This window comes from Theropithecus gelada, chromosome 9 (assembly GCF_003255815.1).
Source record: "Theropithecus gelada isolate Dixy chromosome 9, Tgel_1.0, whole genome shotgun sequence".
NCBI classification, from domain to species: Eukaryota; Metazoa; Chordata; class Mammalia; order Primates; family Cercopithecidae; genus Theropithecus; species Theropithecus gelada.
In genome coordinates, this window is record NC_037677.1 from 14,344,001 (window position 1) to 14,369,571 (window position 25,571).

General features: G+C 44.4%; 1 protein-coding gene across 5 annotated transcripts in view; it reads right to left on the bottom strand.

Moving 5' to 3' along the window:
- CCNY (cyclin Y) overlaps window positions 1-25,571 on the bottom strand; it is a 305,165-nt gene that overhangs the window by 139,076 nt on the left and 140,518 nt on the right. The window contains exon 2 of one of the 5 annotated variants that reach the window (XM_025396335.1): window positions 22,544-22,608. The exons of the other annotated variants lie outside the window; for them this stretch is intronic. Within the exon in view, the coding sequence (XP_025252120.1) occupies window positions 22,544-22,577 (34 nt within the window). The 5' untranslated portion in view covers window positions 22,578-22,608. The remainder of the gene's footprint in view (window positions 1-22,543; window positions 22,609-25,571) is intronic. 5 annotated transcript variants of the gene reach the window in all.

Below are 25,571 nucleotides of genomic sequence, written 5' to 3' on the forward strand. Positions count from 1 at the left end.
GGTGCATGCCTGTAATCCCAGCTACTCAGGAGACTGAGGCAGGAGAATTGCTTGAACCCTGCAGGCGGAGGTTACAGTCAGCTGAGACCATGCCACTGCACTCCAGCCTGGGCAACAAGAGTGAAACTTCGTCTCAAAAAAAAAAAATTTTTTTTTGAGAACTTATGCTGGGCTGGGTGCTGTCTGAATGCTCTAAGGTATATTGACTCATTCAATCCTCACAACTACTCTGCACGAGCTATGATTACTAACTTCTTCCTCTTGACAGATGACAAACGAGGCTCCGAGTCCACACAACTTAGTCAAGTCCCCAGAGCCCCAGGCAGCGTGGCCACAGAGCCAGGCTCTCACCCTCTCTGTTCTGCCACCTTGTTACTGGTATGGGAATTACCTCCCCTAACCCCAGCCTCAGTTTCCTCATTTCCATGTTGAGGTGATCATCTCAGTTACCATCTGAAAAACTCTTCTCTAACCCCAATCTTCTTATAATTTCTATTAGCTGAAGAGTAAGTGACTTTCGGATAATTGTAAGCTTACAGGAGTTCAGAATAAGCAAATTTGAGAATTTTCAAAGGATCATGTCTACAAAAGAGTTCTGCTATTTTTAATCACTTACCTAATCTGGTCATGGCCAGCAACTCAGGACTGAGGCAGGTCAAAGCTCTTCTTGGACAAAAAGTTTCTTTGCATGGGTCTCCAAAGGATTCAGTTATTGAAATCAAACTGAGACATCCGCCATCATTCAACAAACCCCAGAGGAAAAATCCCTTAATAAAATGTACAGTGTACCAAAATAACCTGCTGCTTACAACAAACACTCTCAATGCACATCTCCCCACCTCACCCCCCCCCCCCCCCAAAAAAAAAGCCTCTTTCAGTAGTTTTTTTTTTTTTTTTTTTTTGAGACAGGGTCTCCCTCTGTCACCCAGGCTGGAATGCACTGGTATAATCACAGTTCACTGTAGCCTCAACCTCCCTGGGCTGAGGCAATCCTTGGACCTCAGCCTCCCAAGCAGCTGAGAATACAGGTGTGCGTCACCATGTCTGGCTGATTTTTGTATGTTTCGTAGAGATGGGGTTTTGCCACGTTGCCCAGCCTGGTCTCGAACACCTAGGCTCAAGCAATCCAACTGTCTCAGACTCCTGAAGTGTTGACATTATGGGTGTGAGCTACCACACTTGGCTGAAAAATTTTACATAAATGAAAAAAGCTCTATAAAAAAGGAAATGAATTAAAGGCAAACATCACACAGACTAAACACCACCAAAGGACAACCAGTCGTTTTACTTTAGGAGACTGGGGAGCTGGAAAGTTCAGCATACAAAACACTCGAAATAGATTCACAAATCAAGTAATTTTTCAGTCCCATTAACTAAAGCAGTAACTCTGGTTGATTTAGTACCACCTAACAAAATGTAAAGTCAGTTACAAAGACTGCACTTAAATAAAAGCAAATACTATTTTATTGTGCTTTTAGAGAAAAATTTTATAAAGGCCTTTACTAGCTAAACAATTAAATGAGTCCGTGTTTTTTAGTGATAAAACAAAAAAAACATGAAGGATAAACAGATATCTTAACGCGTAACTAATGTTAAAAAGATTTCATTTAAAAGGCAGAATTCTTTCTATTCCTTTAACTCTTAAATGACAAAAAATAAGCAAATATAAATAAATAAATCCCTAATGGAATGCTGATTAAGAGACCTCTCTTCTTGGCCTAATCAATTAGAAACCAGAATTAACTGACTAAATGTAAACATAAAAAAACGTATCTTGAAAGTTTATAACAGCTTTCAACTTTTTAAATTATTAGCATAATAACTGCCATTTTCTGATTGCCTTTATGCATCAAGTACCTTGTTACTTATTCACATTTAATCTTCTCAAATGCCCAAGAGTCAGCTCATACCACAAGACAGGGAAATGCAGGCCAGAGAGGTTACAGAGCTTAGACAAGGCCACACAACCACACAATCACAATGCACTGCAGCCAGAACCTCGGATCTAATGCTAACTCCAATGCTTTTTTCAAAACACAACTGCCTATATAGAATTGTAGCTGAATATCATATGAAAAAGCTAACTCATCCTGGGAGCAAGGAGGCCACACAGAAGATTCCAGAGAGCAGAGGTGCCACATGCCAGCAAGAATATAGAATAATGTTTTATTGACGACTAGGTTTTAAACTTAAATTTTAAAAAAGTTTTAAAAGAATAGAAAGGTGTAAAATTGGATGTAAAAATTAATCAAAAATATTTATAGAATACAAAATAAGTCAAAAAATGTTTTAAAAAGAATATAGAATAACATTTAAGAGCGCAGGCTCAGGAGCCAGGTTTTCTGAGTTCAACCCTGACTCCCCCACTTTGCACCCTGATGACTGTGGGGCACTGACTTTCTCTGTGCCTCAGTTTCCCCTCTGCAAAATGGAGATGAGTACCCACCTCATAGATTGTTATGGAGACTGAGTTAAAATTCACCCAACACTGAGAACCATATCTGGCCCATAGAAAACACTGTATTTATGTTTACTGTCAAGAGAAACCTGTGAAGAGAATGCAGAATGACTAGATTCAGATCTAACAGGCCTGGTTATAAGAGCAAGGGCAGAAAACAGGAAAGTAACTGAAAACAAGCAGGAGGAGCTGTAGGGAACGGCATCCTGGAAGAAAACAAGTGACTCAGCTCAAGAAAATGGGAGTCCATCACAGACTCCAGTCAGCAGGGTCAGCCAGAAGAGAACCAGGCAACGCGGACAAAAGCCAGAGGGGCATGAAACTATGACCCTGACAAAAGTCTCCAGATGCTTCTAAACACCAAGTGGAGGCAAAATAAAATTACTTGGTCTTAAATTGGAGGTGAGAAAATGAAGGCAGACCAGCAAGCTCTGCGTTCTCTGGGCCGGGGGTTCTAGAATAACACAGAAACAGAGCACCTGCCCAGGACTGGAAGACAGTGATCCAGTGAACCTGTGTCAAGCTGACCATCAAGAGACTGGAGTTAGGATCCACATAGAGAGAGGGTGGTGCCAAGCACCCATGATAAACCGCGTCTCTGAACTTCCTGCAGCACAGAGATGGGAGCTTGTGGGGAAGAGAAGGTAACAAAAGGGCCCTGAAACCAGGAATGAATTTAACGAAGAAATTCCCTCTCCTTTTATACTTGGCCTAGAAAGGTGATCCAGGAAGAACACCTGAGTGGGCTTCCCCAGAAATGGCCTGTTCAACCTGTGTGGCCGTCCTCAGCCAGGTCCTTTGAACCTCATCCTATACCCAAAATCCTGCCCCAAAGCCGAGCCAGCACTGGCACAGGGGCACACAGCCTGACTTCAAACAGGCCTATCCACTCGGCTGGCTGTGTGACTAACGAATAAAAGTTAAGTATGCAAATTTACACTTGGCCATGACTCGCTCAAAATTGGCTTAAAACACTGCAGGGTATGATTCTGAATTACTAAACAATACATTTTTCACTTCAGACAGCCAAACACAGAGTTCAAATAAGATTTTGAAATTAGAATTCAGACTCATTGCCATCTAGGCTGTGAATTAGCAGTTAAAAATTAGTCTCCATTCACATTCAGCTTAGGTTTGATGAGCAAAACTACCAAAAGAAAGCATCTGTTTTTGCAGTTTAAAAACATATTTACTTTTTAAAAGTTTACTTCATATTCAGTTCCTTTTTTTTAGGTGAGAGTCTGATTTTGTTTTCCAGTGAGATTCTGGAGTGAGACTGCAACTTCCTCATGAGATGGTCATTGGGAACTGGGTAAGGTGATCCTAGATCCCACACTGCACTCTCCAGAATCCCCATCAGATGCTGAGTTGCAAAACAAACATGTTCATCTCGAACTGAAGATATGCAGAAAGAATAGTTGCAAAGTCACTGAAAAGCTACCTATGCCAAGTGAGAAACCCCAAAATATCACAGCAGCTTCACATTTTCATGAGAAACAAGAGGGCACGAGTGAGGGAGACCCAGGAAAACCCAGGTGGGCCTGGTTTCTATAGCTCGCTGTTTTTAGGGCCACTGGGGTCAGATCCCACTCCACCTCCACTGCTCACCAAAGCAAACAACAACTTTACCAAACATTCCTCTTGCCACAGAGCAATACGTGATTCATTCAGCATCACTATATCCTCCTACAACAAACAAAGGGTACGCCATGATGCAGCTATCTTTAGGAAATTAGCAGCTTAACGAAAACTTCCTAAACTTATATACATGATGATTCTTCCACTATTTTATCTATAAAAGATAGTCACAGGAAAAATCAGGCAAGCACAGACATAGGACCTAAATTAAGAACAATAGAAAATTAAGAAGAGGAGTCAGCAAGGCTTTTCATGTAGAGAAAAATAAAACTAGATAAGAAGGAAACCATTTGCAAGACCAAATGGCACCATTTATTTTGAACTGTGCTTTAAAAAAAAAAAAAAATCACAGCCATATCTATTTCTTCTTTTAATTATAAAGTTTGCCTAGAAATTAGTTATCTGTCAACCTATTTCCTAATTTCAGCGGTCACAATGCTGTATGAATGACCTAAAAGTATCAAAACCTGAAGTATTATATATACACACACATACACATACACAGACATAGACGTACACATATATTTATGTAAATGTATATAAAGCAAGAGAGACATGAGATAAAGCAGTTAAAATCAATCTGTAGGACTAATTGAGTTGTATATCAAATGAGTTTTGAATTATCTCCAAATTATCTATCCAATAACTTCCTCGAACCTATAACTTAGCACCTTAAAAATCCGCCAAATTGCTTTTAAAAAAAAAAAAGGAACAGTTTAATGCAACCCAGTCCTTCCCTCATAGTCCATGGCCACCACCCTAGCACACACTCTGGGTCACACCTGGATTACTTTTTCTCCCGTCAGCCTTCCTGCCACCTTTCTTTCTACCTTGGATCCAACCTGTGCCATTCTGCCAGGGTTGCAATACCTCTAAAACACTTCCTTCATAACATTTCCTTGCTTAAAATTTTTAATGCTCAAAGGATAAGTCCAAATTCCTTCACACCATATCACATTAGAGATGCTTCACAATAAACTTCAGCCTACTTTTTAATTAACTGTTCTTCAAGAATTCCCAAATAATAGTAATACAATGGAACACTCACAGTATGTCAAAATGGTATCCTAACTACTTCACATGCATTAATTCACAAGGACATTAGGACATAAATACTATTATATCCCACCCGGGCGCGGTGGCTCACATCTGTAATCCCAGCACTTTGCGAGGCTGAGGCTGGTGGATCATGAGGTCAGGAACTCGAGACCAGCCTGGCCAACATGGTGAAATCTCATATCTACTAAAAATACAAAAATTAGCTGGGTGTGGTGGCGTGTGCCTATAATCCCAGCTACTCGGGAGGCTGAGGCACAAGAATCGCTTGAACCCAGGAGGCGGAGGTTGCAGAGAGCAGAGAGCATCACTGCACTCCAGCCTGGTGACAGACAGATCAAAAAAAAAAAAAAAAAAAAACACTATTATATCCCCATTCTACAGATGAAGAAACTGAGCACAGCAGAGTGAAAGAAACCGCCTACATCACATCTCACATGAGCAAGCAACAGGGCCAGGGTTCACACCAGGCATTCTGACTCCAGAGCCTCACTGGGAATTGCTAGGCTGTACTCGCTCTACCTCCACTGTCCCCACATACGACCCCTACATTTGAGCACCAGCGGCATATTCTCAGTTACTGCTTACCCCATCTGTCATCATTGTTATGGGTGACCACAACCACACCACCCGAATGCACAGGAGAGGGCCTGCGGACAAGAGGCCCCATATTTAATTCTGTCCATAGGACATGGCTCCCAAGGCTTCACAGACAAAAACTGACTGCCCAATTTCTCTGTAGGATCAAGCAAGGGCATGTTTTTTTCTATCTTGTTCTCTCCATCTTCCCTCCTGGTAGAAAAGTTTTGCAGCACAGACACAGGTTTCCTTGGGAAAATGCGGTGATCAAGCTGGTGGTGGGGGTTTCCCAGCCTTTTCATTCCTCCAGCCCTGGCTACAGGCAGACACAGTTACATATTTGGTGAACAAGCTCATTAAACACTCCATCCAGGCCACTGAAGAAAATTTCCTACTTCCCTGCTCCCTGCTGTTGATATTCACAAGCCCTGATATAAAAGAGAGCATTTAGTTCTGTTACATAAACTCTCAGCCCTTCACTAAAATCGAAGCTAAATGATTCAGTTTCTACTTTGCGGCATAAACCCCATTTTATACTCAACAGTCTTATCCTCAAGCTTTACTGATGATTTTTCCTAAAGGAGACATATTCCAAAAGGCCTGGGCTTAGAGCTTTTTTAGACTTACTGGAAATGGTACCAGCTGAATGTCACACAGCATCTTGCTGAAGGCTTTTGGAAACAGCTGATGAAAAAAAGAGAACAGATTGCTGGAGAGGTGAACTATTCCTGGTAGCTTCCTCTTCACTCTCCCAATTCTGTCAACCCAGAGACAGGATTAGAGACCCTTAAAAATGTAGTGAAATCTCTTACAATTATCTGGAGCATAGCAGATTTGGCTCTGATAGATGGTTTGTTCATTATTATTAGAATATAAGTTAAAAGAAACGAATGCCATTTGAAGATGCAGGTCTGATTCCATTTATGTAGCCAACAGATACATGAAAAAATGCTCATCATCAGTGGCCATCAGAGAAATGCAAATCAAAACCACAATGAGATACCATCTCACACCAGTTAGAATGGCAATCATTAAAAAGTCAGGAAACAGCAGGTGCTGGAGAGGATGTGGAGAAACAGGAACACTTTTACACTGTTGGTGGGACTGTAAACTAGTTCAACCATTGTGGAAGATAGTGTGGCGATTTCTCAAGGATCTAGAACTAGAAATACCATTTGACTCAGCCATCCCATTACTGGGTATATATCCAAAGGATTATAAATCATGCTGCTATAAAGACACATGCACATGTATGTTTATTGTGGCACTATTCACAATAGCAAAGACTTAGAACCAATCCAAATGTCCATCAACGATAGATTGGCTTAAGAAACTGCGGCACATATGCACCATGGAATACTATGCACCCATAAAAAAGGATGAGTTCATGTCCTTTGTAGGGACATGGATGAAGCTGGAAACCATTATTCTCAGCAAACTATCACAAGGAGAAAAAACCAAACACCACATGTTCTCACTCATAGGTGGGAATTGAACAATGAGAACACTTGGACGCAGGAAGGGGAACATCACACACACACACCGGGGCCTATTGTGGGGTGGGGGGAGGGGGGAGGGATAGCATTAGGAGATATACCTAATGTAAATGACGAGTTAATGGGCGCAACACACCAACATGGCACATGTATACCTATGTAACAAACCTGCACATTGTGCACATGTACCCTAGAACTTAAAGTATAAAAAAAAAAAAAAAAAAAAAAGATGCAGGTCTGATTCCTTAAAACACCTAAAAGAAACCACAAACGGCAAACACCCTAGAATTAAAACTACATGACCAAAAGCTCTACAAAGCATCTAGTGACTAAAGCACCTCTCAAGGAGTTTTGTTTTAACCTCCCCCTTTATTAAAACAAAGAAAAACATGCTCAAACATTTTAGCTAAAACTGACCACCATCAACTTCTCTTTCCCTCATAGATAAAACTATGAATGTAACAATCATTTCAGATTTTTAACAGTCCTATCAGTGACCCCATTTTACAGATGGTGACATAAAGGCAGAAAAGTTAAATGATTTGCTCAAAGTCACATGGTAAGTGGTGGATCAAGAGCTCAGACTCAGATGCCAGAGCCCCTGCTCTGGGCCGCTCTGCTCCACAGCTAATGGGATCAGCTTGTCCTCTTACTCCCTGAAAAGGACTGTGGAACGAAAACACCTCTTTGCAATCCACAAAGAGGACTGATTCTAAATACTTCCTTGACAGAAAAGCTGTCCAGAGAGTCAAAGCAAAGACTGGCATTCCATGTGCTTCCCAGCATTTCCTGGTCATCCTTGCAATCAGCTAGGGCCACAATGGAGATTAAGAAGTGACGTGTCTCACTTCCACAGAAAGGCAGTAAGTATGCCTCTCCCGACTCTCTGTTCCTGCTGAAGAAGGTGGCCACGGGATGGAGGAGGGTTAATCTGCATGGTTTTGTTTAAGCAAGAAATACACTTTCGTTGTTTGATGGGTTATGAAGGCTAGTATTAATGACCCTCGACTTCAGTTTCTTTCCTGCTATACTCAGGCTGGGCTTTCTCTTCCCTGGTTTCCTCTAGTCTAGAATTTAGTCCTGCTGCCACCTGTCTGAAGAGTTGATTTTGCTCCCACAGGCCAGCAACAGTCACAGCTGGAGTGATCTCCAGGGCAACAGGGCCACGAAAGCAGGTGGTCCGCGGCCCTCCTTCCAACTGGGCCCCATTCCAACTGTCTGTTAAAGGCTGCTCATGTTCAGAACCAGACAGCAACAACCAAATAAATCATGCCACATTGTTTCATATAATAAAAAAGCCCAGAAGGAAACAGGGAATCTTTTGTTCTGTGGTATCTTCACCACCATTTGCTCAATTAAGTCCAATTTTGAAATTTAAGAGATAACTAGGTAATTACATGTCACGGTGCTTCCCCAAACTCATGACTTATTTTATGACCCTTTCCAAAATTACATTCTAATTTCTCCCCAATCAAAAAGATTCTCCATCTTATTTTATTATTTTTAAAAGACAGCATCCCACTATATTGCCCAGGCTGGTCCCAAACTCCTGGGCACAAAGAATCCTCCCATTTCAACCTCCCGAAGTGCTGGGATTACAGGCGTGAGCCACCATTAATGGTCCTCCATTTTAAATAAAGAGTGCTGCATACCTGGCTAAACCCCCCATCTGCAGAAATCCACCAATGTCAGCATCATCAAAGTAAATGGTAGGTAGCCAAGGAGAGAAGTAACACCCTATAAGGCCACACACACACACACACACACACACATGAGTGCCACAAGTTTCCAGGTCAGGTCACACGGTACTGAACAGCACCCCATGGGTACCAATGTCATAACCTGCCAAAAATGCCAGTTTTCTTCTTTGATCTTCCTTAAACATCAGCTGCCAAAAACATTGTATAAAGTTGCTCTTTCAGGAAGAATGGGGAAAAAAGAGCAACTATTTCTTCCTGACATCCAATATACCAATTCTACGTGAAGAAAAGATGCCTTTTAAAGAATCATTGGTTTTTATCTATGAAACTCTCTGTCTTGATCTGTGTAGTCAGAGCAGGCACTGCCGCCTGCTTGGCCCACAGGATGGCTGAGCCCACGTGTGAAAGGTACAGCAGGAGGGAGCTGGCCTACAGTGATCTGGAAGTAAGCAGCCCGATTCCTCAGTGGGGTCACACATTCCCAATCTCCCCCAAACCTCAGCCTGACTCAGGCTTCTCAGGATGCAACAGAAGCTGGGAAACACGTCAGCACCTCTGACTTCTCGGCTCACATCCTTTCTTGTCTCCTGCCAAGAGCAGAGGAGACAGATGTGAGCAACAAACACATTCCCAAGCAGTTTCCCCTGCAGCTGAGGAAAGGAGCCCAAAACTAATCCTATCATTACCCAGGCTAAAAGCCCTTCTGCCCTCAGGACCCAGCTCCATCTCCTCTGAGAGTCCACAAAGACCTATCTGCCTTCAGGAAAGGGTTTCCATCTTCTCAAGGCCCAAAAAGGCTTTCTGCCCTGAGGATCGGGCTCCAGCTCCTCTGAGGGCCAACAAAGCCCTTCTACCCTCAGAGCTAGCAAGCTACTCCAAATACTGGTAATTTGTTACACTGCATTTGTGATGTACCCTGCTTCCAACCAGACTGTTACCCTAAACCCTTTTTATGTGTGAAAATTCTGGAGCTACCACTTCAAAGACCAGTTCACATCTCACCTTCACTGTGAAAATCTCATCTGAATCACTCCCTTCCACCATGGCCCCCAACTTGCTGAAGTCATGCTGCAAAAGTCTCATGATTACAAGATGTACCACAGAGTCCTACTCTGCAGCAGGTAGGTCTAAGGTTCTCACCCACCCAGTGATTCCCGCCTCCTGGTATTCATGCTCTTATGTAATCCCCTTTCCTAGGTGCGAGTGGGGCCTGTGACTTGCTCATAATCAGTAGAATAGGGCACAGGTGATGTCACCTCTGTGCTAAGGCAGCATGATACAATGACTTCCCTCTTGCAAGCTGTCTCTCTCTGGCTGGCTTCAATGAAGTAGTAGCTCTCATGGTGGAAAAACCCACAGGACATGGAACTTGGGGCAGGCTCCAGCCAGGAGCCAGCAAGGAACTGTGGCCCTCAGCCCCGTAACTTGAAAGAAGTGGAATCCTTCCAACACCCAGGTTCTGCAAGGGAACTTGGAAGGGGATCTTCCCCAAGCAAGTCTTCAGATGAGACCCTAACCATGGCAGTACCTTGACTGCAGCCTCGTCAGAGACTAGGAAGCACAGGACCCAGCCAAGCCATGTTCCGACTCATGCCCCACAGAAACTGTGACAGAGTCAATGTGAGTTGTCTTAAGCTGCTAAGCTTCTGGTAATTTGTCACACAGCAAGGAAACTAACACAGGAAAAAAATAGGCCTATTTTTTTAGCCTAGAAAACCTTGGGCAAAAAAACATCTTTATTTGCAAATCCACATTCTGACAGCAGCTCAACCGCAGAGGGGAACCAGTGAAGTCCAGGTCAGCCTCCGTGGCTCTGCTTCTCCTCCCTTTGTGAAGTGGGGCAAAAGCTACGTGCCTGCTGCATGTCAGAACTCCTCTTTCTCTCCCTCACTTCTCAGTCAAGTTCTGAAAAGTCGAGTCTCCAAGTCTCTACCGTGTTTCCCGCTTGAGTGCAACTGGAGTCTTTTTCTTCAACTCCTGACATTCCCATAGCCATGGTGCTGGGTCCTGAGCTTGCCTGTCCTGCAGTTAGTGACAGCCACTCTCTCCTGCTGAACGCTCTCCTCCACACAGGACATCACCTTCCCTGGCTGCCCTCTCACTGTGAGAATATCCCCTCCAAATCTTCAAAAAGCTTCCTCCCCTGGCCATTCCTACACTGTGTGTCCCAGAGCTTCTGTCCCAGGCACTTCCAAGTTTTACACAGTCTCACTGTGCAATTTCACCCATTCTAATGATAAAGCTCAAATATACATTTTTAGGTCAGAATCACATATATCCAATGACTTATTGCATATCTTCACCTCAGTGTCTCACAGTCACCTCAAACTCTAAACATGACAACAAAACACATCAGCTTCCCTTTTGCTATTTTTGCTCTCTGTCTACTGTATTCCTAGCAGTGGTGATTTCAGTCACCAATATCCACTGACTCACCACCCAAGTCACCCCACATTCCTTCCCCTTTAAACTCCCCATATCCAACCACCCCTTAAATATGTCTGGAATCTGTCCCACCTTTTCCTACCTTCCTTCAGACCTTCACCACTTCCCTCCTGCGACTCATCTCCCTGATTCTAGTCTTAGCTTCTTCTAATCTAGCTCCCAAGTGTCCCATGAAAATGTCATTAAAATTACCTCTTGGGGTCTTCCTTTTTGGTTCCTTCCTTCTTATCCCTCCAATACAATGCCAAAAGACTAAACCCACCATTCATTCACCAGGCACTGTTCTGGACACTGGAGATACAGCAGCAAGCAAAACATGGCCCCCAGGAAGCAGCCCACTGTTTCCGGCCTCCAGTTGCAATTATGCCATCCCTGGCCCAGAGCCTGATCCCCATCCTCTTGCCCACCGCAAAAATTCTTTGGTTTTTTTTTTGGTTTTTTTTTTTTTTTTGAGACAGTCTCGCTCTGTCACCCAGGCTGGAGTGCAGTGGCGTGATCTCGGCTCACCGCTACCTCTGCCTCCTGGGTTCAAGCAATTCTCCTGCCAGGGACTACAGGCCCACGCTGCCACACCCAGCTAATTTTTTGTTGTTGTTGTATTTTAGTAGAGACAGGGTTTCACCATGTTGCCTAGGCTGGTCTCGAACTTCTGAGCTCAGGCAATCCACCCGCCTTGGCCTCCGAAAGTGCTGGGATTATAGGCATGAGCCACAGCACCCAGCTGCAAATTCTTAATTAAATCCTCAACACCTAGGCTGGATGTCCCCCCTCCTCTGAGAACACTGACCTCATACTTCCCTGCCGCCAGCTCTTCCCACCCTCTTCTCTGCAGCCTCTGTAGTTGGGAATGCTGTGATTCTTCTATCTGTCAAGTTGTATAGCAATTTATTTGATTATATCTCCCTCTGTCCTTCTATACTGAGTTCCTCCAGGGTTTCTACTGATCTCTGAATCCTACATGCCTTAGCACAATGCCTAATTTTTTGTAGGTAATCAATAAATGTTAAGGTAACTGAATCTTCCATCTGCTGTAGATTGGATTACTGTTTCCTACTGCCCACTCCCTCCCTGAAACAAAGTTACAACTTCCCCCTCTGCCCCACAGTCACAGGCTGACCTTGGCACCCTCAGCCAATTAGATGGACGCAAACATGGCATCTTCCCCACCTTGCACTCCAGCCCTTTCTCATGAGAACAGCATGTCTCAGACCCAGACAGGAGCTGCTCCTTTGGTCTGGGTCCTGAAGGAAGACACTTGGAACCAAGCACAGCCCTGCAGAGCCACAGTTCACCTGCAACCTTCCCATGATATGAGCAAGAAATTAAGGCTTGTTAGGGAAAGCCAGTGAGACAGTGGTGGTGTTATCACAGCAAATCCATTCCGGATTTAAACACCTTGGTCTCTTCCTTCAAGATGCTATCAAATTTTGTCAAAATCTTCAAATGTGGTGCTAGAACTGCACTAAATACAATAGATATGGCCTGACCATGGAAGAAATCTCTCAGTAGAACATAAAACTTGTCTTGGGTTTCCCAGGTAGGGGTGAGAAACAGGTTGTCAGATGGAAGAGATATAGTCCACCTTAAGGTTATCTCAAACAATACTGAGGTCAATCCAAATTCCTAGGCCTTTATCCCAGAAGGTATTGTAGAGCCTCCTGTAACTAACTGCAGTCATTTTATATGTATCACTGCTAAATCTTTTTTTTTTTTTTTTTTTTTTTTTTTGTGACAGTCTTGCTCTGTCGCCCAGGCTGGAATGCAGTGGCTTGATTTTAGCTCACTGAAACCTCCGCCTCCTGGGTTCAAGCAATTCTCCTCCCTCAAGAGAATCTCCAAGTAGCTGGGATCACAGGCACATGCCACTATGCCTGGCTAATGTTTCTATTTTTAGTAGAGACGGGATTTCACCATGTTGGCCAGGCTCGTCTCGAACTCCTGACCTCAGGTTATCCTCCCCTGGCCTCCCAAAGTGCTGGGATTACATGTGTGAGCCACCGCACCCGGCCTATCACTGCTAAATCTAACATACCAAGATCATTTAAACCCTCAACCATTCAACATTATTAGCTAGAATCTTTTAGTGTTTCAGATTTGAGAAACACACCTTTTTGTCATCGGAGTCCCTGATGAAATTACTTAACAGATGAGGGTCAAGACCAGAGTATTCTGACAAAATACTAAAGACAACTGTCCAAGTTAAAATAATGACAACAAAGTTGCACACTGTTTAACCAGTCAAAAGCCCTCACCCTCCACACACCACCATTAATATTCCCAACCAATTTCTCAATATTCTCCAAAAGTTACAAGTCTTTCCCAAATCCAACAACACTAAGCATACTAGCAATAGTTCTCTAGACCAGCGACATCAGCGTCACCTGGAATTCTAGAAATGCAAATTCCCGCCCTACTCCAGACTTATGGTCTCAAAACCCAGCCCTCCAGTGACACCGATGCAGCTGCGGTTTGATAAGCAGAGCTCTGGTGCACTTGCCTGTCCTTGGAACAACCCTCTCAAAACTGAAGGTGGTATGCTTGCACTGATTTCTTCTTCTTGAACTTAAGCTTGCTTTTAGTTAGCTCTTCTTTGTTTTCCAAATGTCCAAAACTATTTAATCAACCTTTCTATCACCTTTGCCTGGAAGCAAAGTTAAGCTCACCAATCCACAGTGCACACAAACTCTTTCCTCCCTTTTTGGAAAATTAGGACCCTATTTGCCTTACCTTATGACATTTTTTTGCCAGTGTTAACAATTTCTTAACATTTATCTGCAGTGTTTCCGTGATCACATGTTCTCTTAGCGTCTGGCACATCATAATTTTTAAAAGAAAAAAATCTCTTGGAAATTTCTCTCCTTATCTAGGTTTCATGCTGGCATGCCAAGAAAGCAGGCGCTGGGAAGAAAGTTGGAGAAAACCAAATCGTTCAGTTGATATCCTCTTCCACTTATTGATCATTTCTCTTTCTTGGTCCTGTTTGAAATGTAAAACTCTTTTTCCTCTTTTGTTGTCTTCAGCATTTGTGTACAGCTCAGCTTATTCCAAGCTTTGACACTATTCAAAGTCCGTACTTACCATGTGTCTGTCTCTGGTTCCCTCCTCCTAGGTGACAGGATAAGGTTGATATTTTTCCTTCCTTTGCTTTTCTGTACCATCTAAGTTGTATGGAACAATCACATGGCTGGTGCAGTGGCTCATGCTTATATTCCCAGCACTTTGGCAGGCTGAGGTGGGAGGATCACTGGAGCCCAGAAGTTCAAGATCAACCTGGGCAACACAGCAAGACCCTGTCTCTACAAAAAATAAATAAGCCAGACATAGCTTATAACACATGTCTGTGGTCCCAGCTACTCAAGCGGGGAGGATTGCTTGAGCCTAGGAGTTCATGGCTGCCGTGAGCTGTGATCATGCTACTGCACTCCAGCCTGGACAACAATGCAAGACGCTGTCTCAACAAAACAAAACAAAACAATCACAGATTACTTTTTCACATACGGGCAGGAAATTTCTACATTTTTATTTATTTTTATTTTAATGCAAGCTCTTTGGAGTATTTCCTATACTGTCTTTCACACTTGGGAATTATCCGTAAATCATGGTTTAAATTACGTTTTTTTTTTAATTTTAGAACTTCATTTTTCTTTTCCCTCTCTGTTCCTCAGCCTCTCATCACTATGGCCAGGCCTCCAGAGAGCAGGTCACCAGTCTTTTTTCTGTTCACAGCTGTTATTTCCCAGCTGCCTACAGTCACTTCACAATGACTCACACTTCTTGGAGTATTGGCCCTAACACAGATGCCCAGACAGCAGCTGCAGTGGCAGCATACCCTCACCACAGCCAGCACCCACGCCGAACTTAGTGTGGGAGACTCTCCCAGGAAGAGGATCTGAAAAAAGGCAGCGAAGGCTTTTAAGCTGTAACTGTTCTGACCTGGGCACACCCCAGCAAGCTCACTGGCATGCAACTTGATTCCAGTGGGATGACAGTCACAGATGCGAGACCTGCCTGGCAAGAGGCAGCTGGCAAGGCAGCTGGCCACACTGTACCAGAGTCCCCAGCTTGGATTAGGATCAGGAGCTTGACAACTCCTGGTTGCAATACACAGTCTAACAGTCATTGGAGGAAAAAAGGCCTCCTTAATGTACTTCATTTCTTTGCCCAGTAACAAGCTATTACATAGGGTAAATCTGATTTCTGCTTTCATCTCTGCACTGGGTCAAGGCAAAATAACTTTTTTTCTTCATAACTAGAATTTTTAAAAAAAAAGAGTTGAACAGGGTAATGGAAGGAAAGAACAAAGTGGAGGCATTTGTGATGAAATAATACAGTTTGTTTACTTGAATCCATTTCTAGTTTAAACCTCTACTTACCCCAGCATCAACATTCTCCAGTAAAGCTAGAAATTTTTTTGTTCATTTTCTCTTCTGATAAATTTCCCTCAACCCATCATATTACTTTTGCTAACTTTGAGCAAAAAAAAAAAAAACTTTCAGAGGGAGAAAAGAAGATGCCTTTGCTTGTACCTCCTAAGAAGAAAAAAAGAAAAGAAAATTTCTTTGGGAAATTTAGAATTGATCTCTTTCCTGGCAAAACAAATTTTTGTTATGGCTATTTAAGAAGGAAACTGGCAGATAATCAGAACTGGACTGCAAAGTGCTCTGTGATCCTCTTGCAGATTCTAGGGTTTCAGTATCACCTCCAGCCATGCTGATTTAACCAGAGAGACAGACAGCACTATCACAAAAGAGCACACCTGCAGCTTCCTTTCCTGGTAAGCAAATGGTCCTCTACACACATCTCTGCCCCTCAGCTCCCTATTCTATTCTTATTAAACCTGAGAAGGAACTATCACAAGGGCAGGTAGAGTCCAACAATTCTAAGCACACAGAGCTCAGTATAAAATTCTACAAAAAACAGAACTGCTGATGCTCGACACAGCTGAAACTCAGCTGCCACCTGGTTCGGGGCTGGCCAGTTGCTGGGCCTCCACCCTAGGTGCTGCTGCACGCCCTTCAGAGCACAGTTACTTCAGTAAACTACTCCACAAAGTGTGCATTTCAGAAAGTCTCTTCTCTTCTCTACTACCTTCTATTTCTCTCAAAAATAAAAAGTGTACATTAAGATAACAGTTCAATGCCACGGTGTGTTTACTACTAAAAAACACACAGTAGTCTGGAAAGTCATGCTAGAGTTTCCACAGCAACTGCACCATGGCTCAACTTGTAACAGCAACCATTCCATTCCAAAATGCTTTAAGAGACTCTAGAAAAGAGAGAGAGAAGTCAAGTTATGATCCTGGGGGAGGAGAAAACACGCCCTTGTTTTCAGGTACTTGAATTCTCCCCATCAAAAATACTGTTTAAGTACATATTGCACCATTAATAAATATTCCTGCTCCTAATTATCTAACGAACAGTAGATAACTCTGGAAACAGCCACTGATAATTCTTTTAGTTGGGAGGTTGGAGAAGATGTTGGTCAGAAAAAAATTATTAATATTTTAAAACAGAAATATGCTTTCTCAACAAAGCATATTCTTAACCAAGCATAAAAGGTTACTTCGGGTAATCCAATCAAGTCAGCAATTACAAGGCTCCATTCCCCCAAGTGAAGCATCTTTGAACTGGCTAATTCAAAGAGACCAACCTAAATGCCCCAGGCATTCATTCCCAAGGTGAGGGGAGGGAGAAGACAGGGAGGGATCTGTGCAACTTCCCCTCCAAGAAGGGAAACAACCCCACCCCACCAGCCCTGCCACCCCCTGCACTGTGCTAGGAAGATTCTAAACAGAATGCCTTTTCATCAAAGCACTAGAAAGCGTTTTTAGTATTTCAGAAAGTCCAAAAGAATTCCTCTATAAAACTGCCTACATCAACTAGATAGTGCTGGAAGAAAATCCAAATATAAAGAACAGCTATCCACAGGGCTAAAATCAGGCAGGGGAGATCTGGGGTGGGAAGCGGACAGATGTCAGAAGGGACCCATGGCATGTCCCTTCTCTGAGACTCCAGCTCCACATATTTTCTGAGTCCCCATGTAAACTGGAGAACACACCCAGCCTTCCATGTCAACAGAACTTTATCTCTACTAGCCATGTATCTTATTCTAAAAACAAAATCACCAGTTTGGAGGTTAATCCTGTGTTTAGCCAGAACATCTCCAATTTACAGGAAGAAGTCTTCTCAGGGTTCTCCATACAACAGTCAGAATTTTCTCCCCCACATGGCACTGAAGGGAGCATATTACTGGGATCTGCTAAGGGGGAGTCCAGTTATGTATTTCCCTATCAGTACTCAGTACAGAAAAATAAAAGATCCATTGCCGAAGAGAAATAATCCCTTTTCTTTTATGTTTATTTTTGTAGAGACAGAGTCTCGTTATGTTGCCTAGGCTGGTCTTGAACTCCTGGCATCAAGCAAACCTCCCACCTTGGCCTCCCAAGTGCTGGGATTAACAGCGTGAAACACCACACCCATCCTGCTCCTTTTCAATTGAGGAAAACAGAATAGCCTGTGCCTCCCTTCACACCTTGAATTCAACAGCGTGTGTCCTGCGTCGGCCACCTGGCAGGCAGGCTGGTCTGCAGGTCATGTCACCTCCTCACCACTTCACACACTAGTACCCAAATTCTGTGGTGGAGTAAAAAGACTTTCAGAAAAGTGGAGGAGACACCCAAGACACCAGTCCCCAAGAAGGAATTTCAAACATGGATAAGCATCCTGGCCATGCAGAAGGACCCCCTGGGCAGTTAAGCCAAGAGTTAGCAGCCAGACATGCAGTCCACAGCCTCCACGGCCCAGCAGGGAGCTATGACCTCACCATGCTCAAGAGGGACATCCAAAATGCCACCCTCACTTTCAAGCTGCCTTTAGTTGTCTCACTGCCAAGCACACATGGTTAAAAAGCAGGAACTTTATAAAATGTGGAAAGAAACCATGTGAGAAACCCAGTCAGCTCACGCTTTCAATTCAGTTGGATTCTCAAAGTTCATTTGTACAACATTTGCTTGGAACTTAAAATGCATTTCTGCAGCGAGTTTGCTAGAAGCCTACGCTATGAGGGACTGACATACCAAGCTGAAAGGCCAGGAACGCAAGCACAGCATATGTCTGATTCTTCGCAGGGGCAGCTCTGTCAGGCAAGGCAGGTCTTATCCCTTCCCAGGCCCCACCAGGTCTCAGGTTAAATCCCCTCTCAGAATAGCTTGGGAACATCTTACCCTCACAAACGTGGTCTGGTTAAACTAAATAAAAATTGAGCATATTTTCAGTGATTTTAAAGGAAGAAACATATAAGGGTATTTTATCTGCAAATTTACTTGGTCACTTTCCGATTTTTGTTTTGCTTTTAGACAAAAACTACTGTGCATTTTGTAAAACGCAAGGAAAGCACCACTTCAAGAGCAGTTAGCAAAACTTACAGCCTTAGGAGTTTGAATTACACAATGACATCTAGAGAACCATATAGAAAAAGATTTCAACCACCGGGAACTTAGCAATGCCCTAATCACACACAGCTGTTGGTCCCAGCAGTCAAAACACAGGAACTGGATCAGTCAGACACATAAATGACCCCAAGTAGTGACCAAATCATGGGGCTCCATGGCCACAACAAAAGGACCCAAGAGGATTAGCACAGGTTGCAGTTCCGAATCTCCGCCATGCAAACGGACACATGCTTCCGAGGAACACAACCTGTATCTATATCATGTCCACCAAGGACCTTGCTGGCTTTTGAGCCACTTCTACGTCTCTGGCAAAATGCATCAGTCCTCTGAGAGGATCACAATCACATCCATCCCTATACTCACTGCAGAGAACAGAGGGCCAGCTCTGCCCATAGCCGGGGCCCTAGGATCCAGGAGGTGGCTCTCATGCAGCAGAGGGGACCTCCACTGGCTTCCCAGTCATGCTCCTTGATCACGTGGCTTTGCTCTCAGCCTCCACAGGCCCGAGGAAGCCCGGCTACTATCCTCCCTGCTGCCTCTAACCATGCCCACTCCACATGGATGAGGGTGTTTCTCCTCCAGCAAAGCTCAGAGAACAGAGTCTCGTCTCACTGCACCTCTCCTTCCCTTGGCCCTGGAAGCAAGCACATCACCAGAAGAGGAAGTCCTGCCTATACTGCGCCATTACTCCTCTGGGAATCCTCACTCAAGGTTAGCAACTGGCAGTTTAAGGTCTTCTCTTTAATCCACCTAAGGATCAAAATGAAAAACTAGAAGGTTGGCAGAGGGAAAGGACACACATGTCTCCAGGCAGGAGGGATGCAACAGCCCACACACACCTGGGGCCATTTCTGATGGAGTTCCCTAATTCTGGAATCTCCTGGGATGGTTCAGACATAACTCAAGCACTGCCAGCACTGCCACTCCTGGCCCAAGTTCTCAGTCTTTGGTCCCAGGGACAGGGTTCATTTGGTGCCCTGCATACAAGGCTGACCTGACCCTAGAAGAAGTGTTACTCCCTCCCACCACCAATGTTGTGTCTCTCCCCTACCTCCTAGAACTCCTCCTCCCCAATCCAGGGCCAAAGAGGGAAATGGTGCCCCCATCAGTGACTAATTCTGCCCTCCAAAGTATCTGAGTACCTCTAAGGTACGGTCTGTGACAAGCTACCTCCCAGAGACAAGAGGGGAAAGAAGCAAGAGCTAGCTCCTTAGGATCCCAAAGGTACAATATTTGCTCCTGAATAATTATAAAGGTTAGGGAACTTAGTAGAAGGATTTCAGGCACTGTGCTAAAAATAATGACGTGGGGTAAGTAGGTTTGAAGGGAGGAACCACTAGAGACACCACTGCTGTCTGCACAGGGCCGCCTACTAGAACAACTTCCTGGACACTTGCATTTTATTTCCACATTTCCTCTGAATACAAAGGTTTCCTACTAGTTCCAAGTTTGTTTTATGTGTGTGTTCTGCACAAAAGTCCATGCAGCAGTGGCAGAGGGACCCCAGCCCTGGGAAGAAGACGGCTATGTAGTAAAGTGTAGGGTCCAAGGGGCACCTGGAGTTGCCAAGTGAGCAGTGCTAAGAATCTGCTCCCTCTGAGCCAGACCCCAGAATTGTAACAGACAGAAAAATTGATCTGACTCCAGTACTTTGAATTTTCCTTACCCAACTGGAGGTGAGATTATAACCGTTTGTAATTGGAATCCTAGAAACCCAGAGCTTAGAGGAATCCTGCAAGCCAGACAAGGCTGCCTGAACAGTCTGGGGCCTCCGGATCCTGCCTTGGGAACTTCACGGGGAGAGCAGGAAGAGGACTGCAGGGGCACTGGGACACAGCACCCAGCAACTCAAGCACCTCCAGCGACTGCTCCCACGCTGCAAGGTAGGAGTGCCCGGCCCAGCAGGAATCCTTTTTTCTCATGGGAAGTGTCCCTGAGGCCTAGGTGAAACTAACTGGACCTCCTCACCAGCCCCTGGGGCATGGCTGGAGCGCTGTCTCCCCACCATGGCCCTGCCAGATGCAAGAACCCACAACAGAGAAATGATTCATTTCAGAGTCCGTGAGAACATTGGGGCACTCTGGCCCATTAACGGTACCAGAAAGGTGGTATAACATTCAATTACGGAGGGCCAAGAAGGAGGGCTCATTCTGCAATTTGCAGATACTAAGGCTGGCTGCCCACCACTCCACCTTCTTGCGGCACCTGCCTCTTACAACTCAGCAATGGGGTGGGGAGCAGAGCAAATGGGGAGGTGAAACTCCAGTTGGCCTGTCTGGTGAATGCTTTGGGAAGGTGTGAGAATGAAATGACCTGTTGAGAGAAAGCTTTTAAAATAATTATAGCTTTCCATATTCCAGGCTCTCTCCACTAGTTTCTGAACTGTGATCCCCCGATCCTATCACCATGAGTATAAAGAACCGAGGCCAGTTTTCACAAACAACCTTCACTGCTTCACACACTACATATCAAGCACATGCTATGTGCAAAACGCCATGCTGGAGATGAGAGGATGAAAGAGCCAGTCAGGATCCCAGCCCTCTGGAGCCCACCATTCACAGAGGCAAACAGAGGAAGCCACCATAGCACAACACAGTAACACGCACACTGAGACAGACCCAAAGTCTCTCTCAGGGGCCCTATGCACCCCACAACACCCACACACTGGGCCAGCTGGGGGTGCTGCAAAACCTCCGCAAAGGGTGAGTGCTGCCCCCATCCCCAGGAGCTAATGGAGAGGCCCAGCCCTAAACCCAGCCTCAGAGATGCACCCAGAACAGCTGAAGGTGAGGGTTTGTCCTTTCAACTGAAAAAAGACAGTGCACAGGACCTAAAAGTAACACACAACCAGGCGCTGACAGCGTCTCTCTCTGACCAACTTTAGTCGGACCGCTCTTAAGGCTCTTCCAAAATGGACCGCCACCTTTGGTCTTCCATATCCTTCTTTGCATCGCCTAACTTTGGCAAGAGCCCTGCTAAGTCAGTTTAGCTGAATTGCCCCCTCCTCAACATCTGATCACCGTTGATATGTGATGTGTCCCTCGTCCTCCACTGTCCCCCAAAACCCCCCAGGTGATGTCTGATTCTCCTGGCTTGCCCTCAGCAAGAATCCTCACGGGGTCAATGAAGCTAGAATCCCGCTGACCCCTGAGGTTTCCTCCAGTAATTTCCATACAATGACTCTCACACTGCTCCTTGGCTCGGAATTCCCAGTGGCCCACGCTGCACTTGGCACTGAGCCTGGTTTTATTCCGGGATCTCTCCTCCCCTATTGCAATAGTTTTCCTGAGTAAAATCCATTTTCACCACCTTAACTACTATCCAGCTCTGGTTTTTTTCTCTAACAATGCAACAACACATAGCTTTTCCTCAGGAAGCCAGTACTATTACCCATCACTTTCTGGTAAAAACTTTTTAACTGTTAGGAGCCCGGGTAGTGGGACCACAGGGAGAAGACTGAGACAGTCAACTGTCTGAGTCACCTTTAAGGGAGCACACTACACAGCAAAGTGAGGAGGATAAAATAGAACTATTACTTTATTAAAGCAAACAAGGCTGCTACATAATACTTCTAGTTTTCTTCTTCAACTCCCAATTTTTAATTCCTATTGGGGCTGGGAGGGAGGGAAGAACATGTGGAGAATGAATGTGAAGTTTCCAAAGAGAAGCCCTCAGTGAGTTTTACAATACTCGCATTTAATTTTCCAAGGCACAGACTCACAGTGTTCAGAAGGTGAGGGCCCGTGATGAAACATTTTCTCCTCTGCTTTCAGCCACTGGGGTTACCTAAACAGGAGAATATGGTGTGGTCACCAAGGCCCTTCAAAACAGAGGCTAAGTAAGGAATGAAAAACATGCCCTAAAAACAAAACAAACAAAAATCTTGAACTAAAAGGCACAAGAGGTCAGAGATACTTTAAATATTAACAAGTGTCTATGCGACAGCATACCAAAAGACCGGTCTGGCTGAAAACCAACTCAGTGTGAAAGCCATGAAGTGCCACCCTGCCCCCCTGACCGATCCAAACAATGCCCTGAAGCCATGTGACCCATACACTTCAACTTCATATGGGATCTTAAGCAAATCAACCTAACCCCCCTTATCCCCATCATGAGTCTTTTAAACAAATGTGAGTTACTCAAGTCTGCAATCAAATGAACGCTTTTATTAAACAATTTAAATCACAATTACTAGGCTTTTCACAGTGTGAAATTCTTTTAAAGAAAAATGCACATGTTAATTGAATCAAGGCAGTTTGGGCAGTTCTTGTATTTCAGCATTTTCACTATTAACCTATGCTTATAAGTTATCTCCACCAAGCTTCTCAAAGTGCAGGCAATTAACTAAAGCTTTAAATTAGGAGTGGAGAAATCAGAAAATAGCCAGATGGTCTCTATGAGGTAGACTTGGGGATTACCACAGCCATAAGGCCATTTCTAGCCACAGCTCCACACCTCTTGGAGAAGGCTGTTTCCCAGCAGGAAACAGGAGGGGAAACATGAGTTGCACAAAGCACTGGAGTGAACTGAACCAAACGCTGGCAAAGAAAGGCTCAACTCACTCCTGCTGTCCAGTCACATCCCTGTCTCTGGACAAACTGCATTCTTTTTTGCTGTTATTTCATTTTCTTTTTTCTTTTATACAGATTAAAAGCCTAGATTTGTAAACCTTTTTGTTTTTCTTAGACAGGGTCTTGCTATGTTGCCAGGCTGGTCTCAAACTCCTGGCTCCAAGCAATCCTCTGGAGTAGCTAGAACTACAGGTGCGTGCCACCGTGCCCACACACTGCTTTCTTTAACAGTCCACATACTGCCATCTGCCCTTTCCCTCCTGATGATACTCATCCAATGATGCCTTTGCCATGCATTAAAAGGCTGGAGAAAATGGCCTGGAAACCTACTGAATGCAAACAAGCTCTAAAGCCACAGCTCACCTAGTGAGCTGCCTCTTCACAGAGAATGGCTGGAAGCCAGGGAAGGGAAAAGACGTAAGAAAAACACAAGGGAGGCAAAACGAGCTGCACGAGGCCTTCAGGTCAACACCAGCCTTTACACAAAGTCTCCAGGAGCAACCTGTGAGTAAGGCAGGTGTCCCTACAACAGGGTGGAAGGGAAAGTGGAAGGTGAATTTAAAAAGGAAACGCAGGGGTACTAAACGCCACCAATTTGCACTGGTTCACAAATATGCCTTCCCAAATAGTAACCAGGCCACGATTTCTGAGTCAATAAAAGACACAGGACACCACTCAGGACACCACTCAGGACAATGACAACAAAAAGCCCAGGGCAGCAAGGTTTGAGAAAACACTGCTATTTGATTGCCTCATCTTTCCTCCACAAGTCAATTCAATTCATCATATATTTATAGGAGCATCTCTTTACTAGATCTGTGTAAAAGAAAAAATTACTCTGGCGCTTATTAAAATGGTGAGGAAGACTTTCCCAGGACTACTGTGATAGATGCTAAGACTATCCTAATAGGAGAAGGAGACGGAGCTCAACTCAAAAAACACAAGGCAACTGGGGACTCAGCACCAATGCACAGAGTGAGCGGGGTCAGTGGATGGAAAATAACTCACAGGAGACAGCAAGGGGAGGGGGATTCTTGCTGAAGGCAGGCCAGGGGAGGAGAGCTCAAGAGTGGGAGGTTGTAGTTAAACTGACTTAGCAAAGCTATGCAGGCTGAAGACAGGACCCAAGAAAAAGGCCTGGTCAAAAAGAGGACTCGAAGGAGCCTGAGTATCATCTGGTCAAGGAGATGGTCGTTGTCATCTAGGCTAGGCTCTGTAATGGCCACAACTAAAGTCCTCCTGGCCGCTCCTTCTCAAACCTTCCCACTGGTCCTGTCACCTGGTCATGTCACTTCTCCACTCCCAACTCTGCTGTGACAGAGTTGCCGTACAGCTCTGAGGGCTGGCCTGGCATTGGAGGCCCAGCTCCCCAGCCGACCCTCTCCTCTGCTTTCAGCCAGTGGGGTCACCTAACCACATCTCACACTTCACTTCCCCACCACTAGAATGTTCTCAGTGCCATCTGGCCATCTGTCAAAATCCTTACTCCCTTCAAGATCTGGTTCTAATTCCAATGCCTCCGAAGCTTTCTCAGATACCCCAGCAGGACTGGACCTCCTCATCCTCAATGAGTTCACGGGACATTCTCTCTGTACCAGTAACTAGATTATTTTTTTAATAGCATTTAGTCCTATTTGAACTATGAGCTCCTGAAGGACAGGAAACCTGGTCTGGGTCCCTCTACATCCTTCACAACACCCAGAACAGTGCCTTCCTCTGGTCTTTATGTTCTCGACTTCATGGAGGACATTCTTTCCTCCTTTGCCATAAAAATCAAAATCTCTTTCAAATGAGGTAATACAACACCACAGACTTAAAACTAATAGTTTTTAATCTATTAAGTATGAAATGGATGATTCCCACTATATTTACGCAGCAGGAAAAAAATATAAAAAGAGTTCCTATCTTGAAAGATCTTGTAGTTACATATCTTCTAAATTTTCTACAATAAACATATATTTCTTTTACAAACATGTGTTCCTTTTATAATGACATAAAATGTCATTTTGAAAACATTTTAATGGAACAAATAGTAAGTGTTATAGGAATTTAGAGAAGGCTGTGGTTCCTGTGACTAGGAACACGCAATGAGACAGTCATGGGAGAAGTGAGGCCAGCACTAGTCAGGCCATGAAGGCTGGCGGATAAAAACAGAAGGAAGAGGGAACAAGAGGAGGA